At 37.1% G+C, this 13,272-nt stretch overlaps 1 protein-coding gene across 2 annotated transcripts in view; it reads left to right on the top strand.

Annotated features, from left to right (window-relative positions):
• The window catches only part of fgd (faciogenital dysplasia), an 84,289-nt gene extending 78,054 nt beyond the window's left edge, over nucleotides 1-6,235 (top strand). The window contains exons 17-19 of one of the 2 annotated variants that reach the window (XM_028454170.1): nucleotides 30-155; nucleotides 1,873-2,013; nucleotides 5,816-6,235. In XM_028454170.1, coding sequence (XP_028309971.1) covers nucleotides 30-155; nucleotides 1,873-2,013; nucleotides 5,816-6,061 — 513 coding nt within the window. In that variant the 3' untranslated portion in view covers nucleotides 6,062-6,235. The remainder of the gene's footprint in view (nucleotides 1-29; nucleotides 156-1,872; nucleotides 2,014-5,815) is intronic. The other variant, XM_028454171.1, reaches the window with a different exon arrangement.
• The last annotated feature ends 7,037 nt before the right edge of the window (nucleotides 6,236-13,272 follow it).

Raw genomic sequence — 13,272 nt, 5'->3', positions numbered from 1 at the left:
AAGATGAAAACCTGTGTTTCCTTCTGCAGGCCATCTGTGCAAAGTGCTCCAAAACGTTGGACAAGACGAGTCGAGTGTGTCCTGAATGTTTCGACGCCACCGTCAATCAGGAGAGTCTCTGTGTTGGAGAGCAGAAAAAGAAAGCTGCACCTGAGGTGAGACCAGAGGCCATTCTAGTTTTCTGAAACATTATTGCTATGCTTTATCGCGCATTTAACGTTTTTCATAATGCTTTACCTAAATAAACAAAATATGCAGTTTATTATAGCTTTCAATAACTCACTGACTGCTTTACTGCTTATCCCCAGACATCTAAAGTTCCATTCAAGTTAGAGCAAAGCAGCATCTTCAATAATTCTCTTACATGTAAATTAAATTTACCATAATGACATGACACTGACTGTAAAGAGCAACTCTTTAGCTTTCAGAAACTGGTGGAATTTCTGAGATAAAGCCATTATGAGCATAGTTACAATGTTTTAAACTAACATGATACTCCAGCTTCCTCCCACGATCCAAAAACATGACTGTGAGGTCGATTGGAGTCTCTAAAATTGCCCATAGGAGTGAATGAGAGTGAATGGTTGTTTGTCTGTGTTGCCATGCGATGGACTGGCACCCTGTCCAGGGTGTACCCCCGCCCAGCGCCCAATAAGAGCCGGAGATTGGCACCGGCAGACTCCCGCGACCCTGTCAAAACAGGAATAAGTGGGTTTGAAGATGAATGGATGGATGGATGTTTGCCGAGATGCAGTCAAGGTCCCTGGTAAACCTGGACAACTTTATTAATTTGCAGAATATCCCTGAATAAATCCGGACATACAGTCACTCTAATGTTGTTGGCATCACTGATGGCGGAGAATTCAGAGTTTTTGTTGCCCTGTTGGTGGCGTAAACGAGGGGCGTTCAAGGACAGTTGTAAAGTTTGGGGATGTTTTTTTAAAAAAATCTATTCCGAGCTAGGTGAATAATATCCAGGGCTTTTGCCCTGAATAAAAAATCCTCGTGACACCACTAAGTGACACACACACACTCCCAGTATCTCCCAGTATAAAACATGTCAGTGCAATGCAGCGTTCAGCCACCAGAGGGCAGTGTGTGAGCAACTTAAATAAAGAAACTTGCACTAATGAGTTTGTTTTATTCATTAGTTTCAATTAAATTTCAATTCTGTGTATTTGGAAGGGACATGAGCATATTAATGAATAAAAGTATGCAAATATGGACAAAGCTTACAATGAAAACTAAATTAAAAAAGCATGCATACTGCGGCGTTACATGCAGAATTTAACATGATGTGCTTACGCATTAGCAGCGTGCGTATAAAGTGCATTAGAAAACAGCGGCAAACAGTGTAAAATACAGACAACAATGTATACATTTGTATGAAATAGTTTGTCATATAATGTATGTACTTCTGTTGTCACCTCGTACAGCACTGTGTCCCCCTCTTCCTGGGTTTAGTGCTTTATAAATAAAGTTGGATAAAATGTAAAATGCAGAAATAAGTACAGTTTCTTATTAGTGGGTACACTTCTGATTGTGATCATAACGTCCTTCGTGTATATATATATTTAGATTTCAAACAAAATTGCTTACTAAGCAGTCTGACTGATTTGCTCAAGCGAGAAACTTTATTTGACACAATACAAAAACTGTGTAAATTAAAAGCATGTCTACCTCGTGTCGTCACAGTGAGAATGATGAGAACACGTCTCAAATCTCCTGCTGTCATACATTTTTGTCCCGTGAAGCTGAATCCAACCTTCAAGTGTTTTAATGTTCAACTATTTTTAAACTTGTACTGTTCCATTAAACACTGTGTTCCTTCAGTCCTCACCTTTTATCCTTTATCTCTCTTTCTCTCTTTAGCGACAGACGTCCCTAACGGGGGAAAACTGCCTGCTGTGTGGTTCCCTAAACATGCAGGAGAAAGGAAAGAGCTGGACCAAGATGTGGTTGGCTGTCACCAAGGCGGAGCCACTGGTGCTGTACCTGCAGAGCAGTTGTCAGGTAAGACGTGTTCAAGTTTAATATATTAAGGTTTCATTTATTCAGACACATTTTTCAGGAAGTTTACTTTGATCTCCTGACATGTTTCGACTGATTGCTTTGATCAGAAGAGATCAAAGTAAATTTCCTGAAAAATGTGTCAGAATAAATGAAATCTCAACATATTATTCGAAAAGAAGACAAAATAAACTTGCTGGAATTATTAAGCGGAAGTGAAGGACACATCAAAGCGATCAGCAGACGCCTCTGAAGAAGACTGGCAGTTGACAGTCGAAACCTGTCAGGAGACGAAAGTAAATTTCCTGAAAAATGTGTCTGAATAAATGAAACCTATTATTTGAAAAGAAGATAACATTTACTTGCTGGAAGTGTTTAAATTTAATCTAGTATTCCAGATACACAAGCAGTCCACAACTTCAACAGGAACAGCTGCTGAGGGACAATAAATCACTGTCTCTTTTTAACTGTACCTGTATTTCATCCAAAAGTGTTTCTCATTTACCAAAAACACTGCCAAAGTGACATTTACACTGTTTGGCCGATGGCTGATATTTAGTGTTTTTACAGAAACAGTCGAGCACTCTGTCTATATCACGGTGACTGAACACGATAAACAAAAGACAAATATGACTTTAAGCGAATCACTGACTTTTCTGATGAAAAAACAGAAGAAATCACAATAAGAATGAAGTAAAAACACCTCCAAAAGAAACTTTTTCACTTTTTTCAGAAGAAATACCTTTGATTTATTGATCTATGAGGCCTTTATCTATTTTAATAACTTTAAGTTATCATCCTCAGCAGCTTTAAAATAATGTTGCATGTTTTGCATTAAAACTAAAATGTAAATAAAGTATAATGTGTGCTCGTTTATGTGCATCAGTATGTTTTGAAAGACGAGCGGTGAATTTTTATGTGCTTTTACCAACACGACCTCACAAGGAAACATGTCCCTGTCACGAAAATAATCGTTTCACTTTCCGTACGTGCAATTCACGACTTCTGCATTTTATTCATGCTGCAGACACGACTTTCAAACTTTATGTGTTTTGATTAGACTCTTCTTTCAGGTTTTTTTACTGAAAAAAATAAAATGCAGTGTAACACACTGTTGTCATAAAATAAAGTGCAACAAGCTTCTTTTCACTGAAACTACTATGTAGAAGTCTCAAAGTAACCATGACAACATAATGAGAAGTGAGAACATTAAGTATAAATCACCCTGAGTTACTGATAATGCACAAAAACAAGAAAAAATTATAGTTTATCTTATTGTGTCAGTTTAAACACTGATCTGAACAGATTATATGAAATAAAATGCTTGTGCATACATAAATATTGCAGGCATTACACACTGTCATCATAAAATCAAGTGCATCAAATAACCATTGCAACACAATGAAAGCATTGTAACCACCACTGAAATATTGCACAAATACAAGAAAAATAAATAAAAACTCCCAAAAAATTGCGATATATTGTGAAATCGATTTTTTTGTGTCAATGTCACAAACTTGGTGAGACGTGCTGCAACATACCATTTTATTTTATGTTATACTACATATAATCTACTTAAACAGTATTTTGCAAGATGATGCATATACTGATGTGTTGATGTTTGAGGCAAAACTTTAGCTAAAGTGCAAACCCTGCACACTCATTTCCTGTGTGCTTTTACCATTGCCGTGTCTGTTCCACACATCCTGTCTGCAGCAGAGTGTGTGTAGCAGAGTGCGTAGCAGGGTGTGCGTAGCAGTGTGTGTGTAGCATCACACGACAACAAGAGGAGGTGAAATTTAAACAGTTCAGAAAGATTTGTTGCTCCTTACACAGACAGAAAAGTCTTTGGTGATCCGACTCTGAGTCCTTCATTAAAGGTATTTTATTTTGAAAAATAGATGCTTCACGGCAACTTACACATAAGCAGTTCAGCAAAATATTTTTTAAGACAACATGTGACGAACAAACACCAAACCTGCTCTGATTGTAATATGGTGTTTTGGTTAAAATGGTGTTTATTTTAACTGGTGACTCACCGAAATACCAAGAACAAATTTAGGTTTTAGTTTTACAATCATATGATTTTGTAAACTTTGAATTATGCTTTTGAATGTACCTGTGTACAATACTAGAAACATAATAGATACTTAGTGATGAATTATGCTGGAGTATTTTTTTGAAGAATAAAGACCCAATGCATGAAACCAATGTGTTTTAGAAAAAGGTAGTAGACTGCTGACCTGGCTGCATGGAGTGGATGATGTAACATTTTTAATTTACCGTATTCACTTGAAATCTTGGCTCCGTTCACAGCTATAAATTATCACATATCGCCGCAAGAAATCATAAAGCAAGGCTTGTAAGATAGTTCAGAAAAGAGCTTTTAAAGAAGATAACCAAAAGGAAATATATTTCCCTTTTTTTTTACTCATAACTCGATGTTCATTTATGATATTTTGGAGAATTAAAGAAAGAAATCAGCCCAGTTCAGCCGTTTTTTTACATTGTCATTAAAAGTGGATTAAACAGATGTAAAATCAGCCTGGAAAAGCTCCTCTGAGTTTCAATTTTGAGACTAATTTCACAATCGGGATGCAGAAAGCCACAATTCCAAAGATTAGGATTAATAAGAGCTGGAGGAGCATTTCCTGATTATACAGAGAGAGAAGGAGGGGGAGGGAAAGGGGAGGGCAGGGTTTATTTTACATCAATGGTTGGATCTATTTTCCAGCATCTCAACTTACAAACTGGCGATTTAATCCGTTATAGTATTTTTCTTTTAACCAAATAGTAATTAAAGAAAGTACAACCCTGTGTTTATGATGGGCTGTGAAAATAAAAGGCAAAAATGGAGTGTAGAGTGATGTAGTGTTAGATACACACAGGTTACCATTTCTCACTGATATCTATTGTTATTGTTTCACTGCAGAAGTTCTTAGTTAAAGAAAAGCACAAATAACATTATTATTTACTTCTTTTATTTCCTCATGGAAAGTCAAAGTTTTCTACTTTTCGTACAGTTTACAGCAGATATGGTCAACTGGTGGCCCGGGGGGCCACATGCAGTCCTCAGCCTTATTTTGTATGCCCGCCCCCCCCCCCCCCCCCCCCGCCAAACGAATCCACCCAAAAATTTTAGTTCAAGGAGTCGGAAAGAAATATGAAACCCAACACAGAATACATAAAATCAATGAAAAATCTACGAAAAGACACAAAACCACAGAAAAATGCAGCAACAAAAAAAGTCAACAAGAATTTACAGAAAACCCAACAAAATCACACATCAAGGTCTAAAAAAATAAAACTCATCACAGCAAAATAGTGAGAGAGAAACAACAAAGAAATGCACAACAAAAATAACAAGAAGAATTAACAAAATAGCAACAAAAACATACATAAATGTTCCAAAAAAAAAGCATACAACAACAAAATAAAGAGAGAGAAACAAGAGAAAAATACACAACAAAAACAATAACAAGAATTTACAAAATAGCCAAAAAAAACACAAAAACATACATAAAGGTTTAAAAAAATTAAATATATACAGCATCAAAATAAAGAGAAACAAGAAAAAAAATACAAAAAAATGCTTTAAAAATCCACAAAAAACAGAAACGAAAAACACACAATCAAAAAACACACAAAACAACATGTTTTGTGTTAATGCTCACATTGGTCCTTTTTCTAAATGCTTACATGAATGTTGATAATGTGACGCTCAGATCAGATAATCACAGTTTTGTGATAGAAGTTCTCTGGTTTGAAATGTTTACTAATAATGATCTTTCCTTCTTCTCTGTAGGACTCCAAGGGCTCGAGGCCCCTCCCCCTCCCTGGGTTTGAGGTGAGCGCGTTGCAACCAGGACCGTCGGACAAATCTGAGCAGAAACACGTGATCCGGCTCAGTAACACCCAGCAGACTTTGCTCTTCAGTGCCCAGGATGCAGACGCTCAGGCCAAATGGGTGGAGGTCCTCACCAAAGCATCACGTGGAGAGACTCCATCAGAGCCTCTGAACAAACTGACTGAACACAGGAAGAGCCAGTAGTAGTAGTAGTAGTAGTAGTAGGTAGTGGTGGTGGTGGAAGAGGAGGAGGAGTGGCCTCCATGGACTCCCTTTCTCCTGTGTAGAGAGCACATGTTACTTGAATTCACTTTACCTTGGCACTTTTTGTTTATTTTCTTTGTAAAACAAAAAAAAAAAAAAAAAAAAAAGGACCCCTCAATCCTTCCCAAACCACTTCAATCTCTCTTCTGTCTCTCCAACGCTCCTGAAGACAAGGATGTTTGATCTCAGTGTTTTTAAACAGCTGCAGCCGAGCCTTGAGGAAGTTTGATTTGTATTATAGCTGAAGAAAATCTTTTTTATGATGAAGTTTCTTGTACATTATTCAAAAATGTTGTGAAGCATTAACTTATGGGAAACCGTTTGAGCATAAATTAGATATCAGCGATATCTAACGTAGTACTCACATTTTGAGTACATGTACATGTCATGGTTTTACTTGTGTGCTAGTAAAACAAAATCATCTACTGTGTTACTAGTAGTACTAGTAAAGCTTTGAGTTTTCACTAGTAACTTTTTTATGTCCAGTAGTTCTACTTGTAACACAAACTTGTCAACTCGTAGGTCATTTTGTTTTCCTATTATGGTCTACTGGTGCAATATGCTAAGAACCTTTAGTAGTGGAACTACATGTTTGTACTACTAGTACAGTCAATGGCCCTCATTTATCAACCGTTCGTACGTTTGTGGATTTGTAGTGCAGAACAGCAAAATCTGGCTGAGACTGAAAGTATGGTAATTATTAAACAAACCTCAGCTGTCATTTAAGATTATTATTATTATTACGGATTATTAAAACAAATGAAACAAAAGATCACGTTACTGATACCACTTTTTTGGTTTTCATTTTCACAGAATACCTAATAATCGTTATTTCTTTTGATATGATATTATTTATTGCCTAAAGAGTGCGGACAACGAAGGCTGATAAACGTCATATTTCCGCGTGTCTCCAGGATCTCTGTTGTGTTCTCAGCGCACACAGGGGGGCAGACGTCACCTGCTCAGTAGCTGATCCCCTTCCACCGAGCATTTAAACAAGCTGTAAGTCCACTTTTCACACTGTCAAGAAGCTCAGTTTTGTTTTGCTCCACCTCAGAGGTCAGGATGCCGATTTTCATCTTGGAGAAGTTTCTTCTCTTGTTTGACCTCAGTGGGCGGGGCCTCAGAAACATGGCGTAACATGTTAATGACGATCAAATTCAGCCGCCGAATTTATCCACACCCGGTCATTTGTACGTTGGGATTGGTCAAATAAGAGTGTTTGATAAATCACACGCCTCCATTAGCTTTCCCCGCCCCCTTATTAGCATACAATGTTTACGAGTGATACTTTTTACTTCACTAGTAGTGTACTCGTGGCTAATAAACAAGTACATGCGTTTTACTGCGGTTGATACTGATTAGATTTATGCTCAAACGGCTTTTCATATTAACTCATAGGGATGTGTGTGTGTGTGTGTGTGTGCGTGCGTGTGTGTGTGTGTGAGAGTCCCTTCTTTTCTTAAGTATTGAATGTTTAAAGTGTGTGAAACCCAAACCTGTTCTCTCCTCTCTGACTGGGAGAGTCAGCGGTGGTTCAGCGAGTTGTTGTACATTACGTGTACTATAGTTAGTGAGGAAACGAAGAAGAAAAAATATGTTTTAACTTAAAAAATATACAGAAATGTGCTTGTTTGTGGCTGGCCACCTGACGCTCCCACTGTCATCTAAAACAGTGGTTCTCAACCTTGGGGTCGGGACCCCATTTGGCATCACAAGACACTGGGAGGGGGTCGCCAGATGCCTTGAAGAAAATAAGAAGCGCCTTTTTTGCTTATTTTTCCCCTTTTTCTGCCACGACACCAAACTTGCCATATTTTAACATATTTTCATCACTTTTTATTGCCATATCTTTGCTCCTTTTAATGCATTTTTGCTACATTACTCCCATTTCTGCCACTTCTCCATCAAATTTCAATGCCTTTTGTGCACATTTTTTCCACTTTCAAGACATTTTCGGCACTTATAAAAAACCTTTCCACCACCTTTCCACCTAATGTTGCATATGTTGAATCATTATTGTCACTTTTAACCTATTTTCAACTAATGTCATGCTTTTTTTTTTTTTTTTGCCAATTTAACCACATTCACGATTTGTCATGCTCATTATTTGCCAGTTTAAACTCATTTTTAACACTTTTTCTGTCTGTTTTTGGCCACTTTAATTTGCAACGTTTAACCAATTTCAGTGGTTTTTAAAATCACATTTCACCATTGTTTCCACTATTTTGGTCACTTTTAACTCATTTTATTTCTGATTAAAACAAGGATTTACATCTTTAAGATGTAAACTTCCAAACTTCCTGGATAACAGTGGATATTATTCAGATAAATAAATAAATATGGTTTATCACAGATTCATAGAACAATGGACCATCATTTTGCTGACTTTATGGATGTGACCCCATAAAGTTCTCCCCTTTATTCCCCCTTATAGATGACCTACACATGACTGTTCTTCAATGTTCATGTCTGTGTTCAACCACCTTCAGCTACAGTGGGGGTCCCCGGTCTCTGGCATCTTTATTTAGGGGGTTGCGGGCTAAAAAGGTTGAGAACCACTGATCTAACAGACCTCTCTCTCTCTCTCTCTCTCCCTCTCCCTCTCCCTCTCTCTCTCTCTCTCTCTCTCTCTCTCTCTCTCTCTCTCTCTCTCTCTCGTACATTGGGGATAATTCCCTCTCCATCATTGTCTTTTCCTTCTTAGACCTTTAATCTAACTCTGATCCGCCACATTTCTACTCCCATCGCTGTGACTCATCCGGGACGGGATAGTGTCGCCTCAGTTCTGACCTTTTGCTGCAGGTTCAATATCTCCACATGTAGCTATCATCATCCTAAATAAATCCTCTCTGCGTTCCTTTCTGTCCCAACATTATAGCTTCTTCCATTGTCCTGCTTCTCTCCCATTTCAGTGATGTGATGGAAACCAAGTACTGTACTGTAAACTGTTTACCCAGCTCTGCTCCAATCGAGAATCGTCAGTGGATCTCTCTGTGCATGTGAACTGACTCATATTTATGTACCCACCGTGCTATATGAAATCTTGCCCCCATCTCTCTTTTTATTCCCCCAACTTTCCTTCTTATCGTACTTTAAGTGAGCAGAGTGCTTCAGACATGGATTTCGAACAGTGGAAAAGCAGTCAAGCATATCTTAAATAAACAGACGTGGTTAATTCAGCACCACACTGTCCAATACCATCGCCTCCCGACTCACTTTTCATTATGAAACTGAAGAAGAGAAAAGCCATAAAATGGGGAATATTGCTCACAAAGCAGCATATGTAGTGCAGCCTGCAGATTTAACACGCTGATCGGATTACGTCGTGCACATTCTGTATAATGCATGTGTCATTCAGGGATAGTGTATAGCAGTTTCCATTTTTTTAATATGCTCCACGCACGATTATATCACAGTTTGTGTTTGCATTTATGTGAAAGAGCAGCCAACAAAAGCATAAAACACATTAGTCTACAAACATTTTTCACATATATGAGATCTGGAAGTGGATCTGAGATTTTGCTGCAGAGAAACAGAAACTAGATATGACTCAGATCTACAATCATACACACACATGCAGATGTAGGTAACATTTTATCAAGGGAATAAAAAGCCATCGTGGGCACTGATAGGCTTTTTAAAATGTATTTATTTATTTCTTCTTTTCATGAAAATGCTTCCTTAGATGAATCAATACATACTGTAATTGATAACCCCACCACCTTTCCCCCATCCACACAACTATTATCTGACAATCCAAAAATCACAAATCAAAATTTACAAATCATCCCACGAGTCAACTTTCTAAAGCATTTCTTGCCCTGTACATTTTTATTGATTACATATTTGTACAAGCCTTCGAATCATTATCTTGAGCGTTCCACGGTTGAATCAGATGTAAAGAGTAGTTAACAGAATTATAATAATCTACCATTGACTAGAGTCAGCCCAATATGTGATTTTTGGGGCTGATGCTCACATTGCAAATACTGTAACTGTGTGACTCGCGTGATCCTTTTTCAATGTTTCAAGGTTCTACTGGTGCCTTTCTCCAGCTGTGGATAAAACAAAAAAGGCAAAATGTACAAAGCATTGCACAGAGCAACTATGCAGCAAAAAAAGTTATTATATAAGATACATATTTCATCCCGACCGATGTCGATTAATCAGTGAATCGGCTGCACCGATTATTCAAATGGGCTGTAATATTAACCAATGAAAGTATTCACTGGTGCACGATACACACTGCACAAACTCCAGTTTATCCCTGGGATAATATTCACTCTATTCACTAGATACACAAATAAAACGTTAGTGCATAGTCTAAAAACATGCATGCTGCAATGTCTGACATTTAAAGTGATTTTTTTTAATTTTGTTCTATTTATGCATCTCACTGCAAGTTATTCTGTGTTCTTTTTGGGAAAATACTTGTGTTATAAATAGTTTTTTCTTTTTTTTTTTTTTACTTTTATTTTCTTTTTTTATTTATTTTTTTGTCACAGAAATGTTTACTTTCTGAGTAACCTTGGTAACTGTAGTTTTTGAAACATCAAGCTGCTTGCAGTTGGTTTAGTAGACTCAACATTTAGCACCTTTGTCTATCATTGTTCTGATATTCTAATTTAAAATTTTCATTGTAAAAACATGTACTCGTACCATTTAAACTAGAATAAATAGTGAAATAAACCAGTTCCCTGTTTAAATAGGTAGAGAGATTAGTGGCAAGATTTAAAAAAAAAAAAAAAACTTGGTTGTGCAGAATGCCTGATAATTATTGAATAATATTGACTTGAGTTAAGCAATGTTGCTTTGCTAACAGAAGGTTTGTGTAAATCAGCTTGTTTCATGGTCTGAAGACTTGTTTTTAGGTCTTGGTTTCTCTTCCTCTGCAGGGTGTTCATCTAAAGCTATGCTAAAGAACCCCATAACTGATCATAGTAAATTGTTATTAGAAATGAACGATGTCACTGTTCTTGTATGCAGGGCGTAAACAAAGTATTGTGAACTTTTACTAAAAAAAAAAAACAGTTGTGGATGCACGAAGCATCACTTCTTTATTTGGTGAGTCAACGTGAGGTGTCAGAATGATGAATTGTGGAAGGCGTGTGGAGCTGTGAGCTGCACTGCAAAGATAGTGAAACTGCTGACTGCATCCTGTCAGAGTTTTACACGCTGAGCATCCGGAACCAAGAGAGAGAGAGAGAGAGAACTGTGGGACAAACACATGCTGAGATAGCTATAGCCGTTAGAGCATTTCATACGGGTGAAACATTCACACACTAGTAAACCTAAATACAGTACATGTGCTATAAATTGGACGTCTAGTAGAGATTAACTATGGTTGATAACTCTGATATCAAATACATGTTGAAAAAGCTTTCCAATGTCGTATTCTCGCGTCATTTCTCTTAAACCTTTGTAGAAAATCTTCCATTTTGGAAAAACAATGCAGAAAGGAACCACAATAGTTCAGGGTTTCTCAACCTTGGGGTCGTGACCCCATATGGGGACGCCTGGTGTCAGGTTCTGTTTGGTTTTAGTGTCTTTAGCTCTTGTGGTCCTTTTTTTGTTTTCCTGTTTTCAATTGTAGTTTCATGGCTGTGTTTGAAATGTCATCATAACGTACTACTCATACTAATGTACTACTCATACTAATGTACTACTCATCATAACGTACTACTCATACAAACATACTACTCATACTAACGTACTAATACTAACGTACTACTCATACTAACGTACTACTCATACTAACGTACTAATACTAACGTACTACTCATACTAACGTACTACTCATACTAACGTACTACTCATACTAACGTACTACTCATACTAACGTACTACTCATAACGTACTACTCATACTAACGTACTACTCATAACGTACTACTCATAACGTACTACTCATCATAACGTACTACTCATACTAACGTACTACTCATAACGTACTACTCATCATAACGTACTACTCATACTAACGTACTACTCATCCTAATGTACTACTCATACTAATGTACTACTCATCCTACTGTACTACTCATACTAACGTACTACTCATCCTAACGTACTACTCATACTAACGTACTACTCATACTAATGTACTACTCATCCTACTGTACTACTCATACTAACGTACTACTCATCCTAACGTACTACTCATACTAACGTACTACTCATCATAACGTACTACTCATACTAATGTACTACTCATCATAACGTACTACTCATACTAATGTACTACTCATACTAACGTACTACTCATCCTAACGTACTACTCATACTAACGTACTACTCATTCTAACGTACTACTCATCCTACTGTACTACTCATACTAACGTACTACTCATCCTAACGTACTACTCATACTAACGTACTACTCATTCTAACGTACTACTCATACTAACGTACTACTCATAACGTACTACTCATACTAATGTACTACTCATACTAACGTACTACTCATTCTAACGTACTACTCATACTAATGTACTACTCATACTAACGTACTACTCATTCTAACGTACTACTCATACTAATGTACTACTCATCATAACGTACTACTCATACTAACGTACTACTCATACTAATATACTACTCATCTAAGTACTACTCATACTAATACTACTACTCATCATAACGTACTACTCATACTAATGTACTACTCATACTAACGTACTACTCATACTAATGTACTACTATACTAACGTAGACTCATAAGACTAATGTACTACTCAATACTAACGTACTACTCATTCTAACGTACTACTCATACTAATGTACTACTCATCATAACGTACTACTCATACTAACGTACTACTCATAACGTACTACTCATCATAACGTACTACTCATACTAACGTACTACTCATCCTAATGTACTACTCATCCTACTGTACTACTCATACAAACGTACTACTCATCCTAATGTACTACTCATACTAACGTACTACTCATACTAATATACTACTCATACTAACGTACTACTCATACAAACGTACTACTCATCCTAATGTACTACTCATACTAACGTACTACTCATACTAACGTACTACTCATACTAACGTACTAATCCTAACGTACTACTCATACTAACGTACTACTCATCCTAACGTACTACTCATTATAACGTACTACTCATCCTAACGT

The sequence above is a fragment of the Gouania willdenowi genome, chromosome 7 (assembly GCF_900634775.1).
Source record: "Gouania willdenowi chromosome 7, fGouWil2.1, whole genome shotgun sequence".
Taxonomy (NCBI): Eukaryota; Metazoa; Chordata; class Actinopteri; order Blenniiformes; family Gobiesocidae; genus Gouania; species Gouania willdenowi.
The sequence above is the reverse complement of the archived record's forward strand: the minus strand, read 5'-3'. Positions and strand labels throughout refer to the sequence as shown.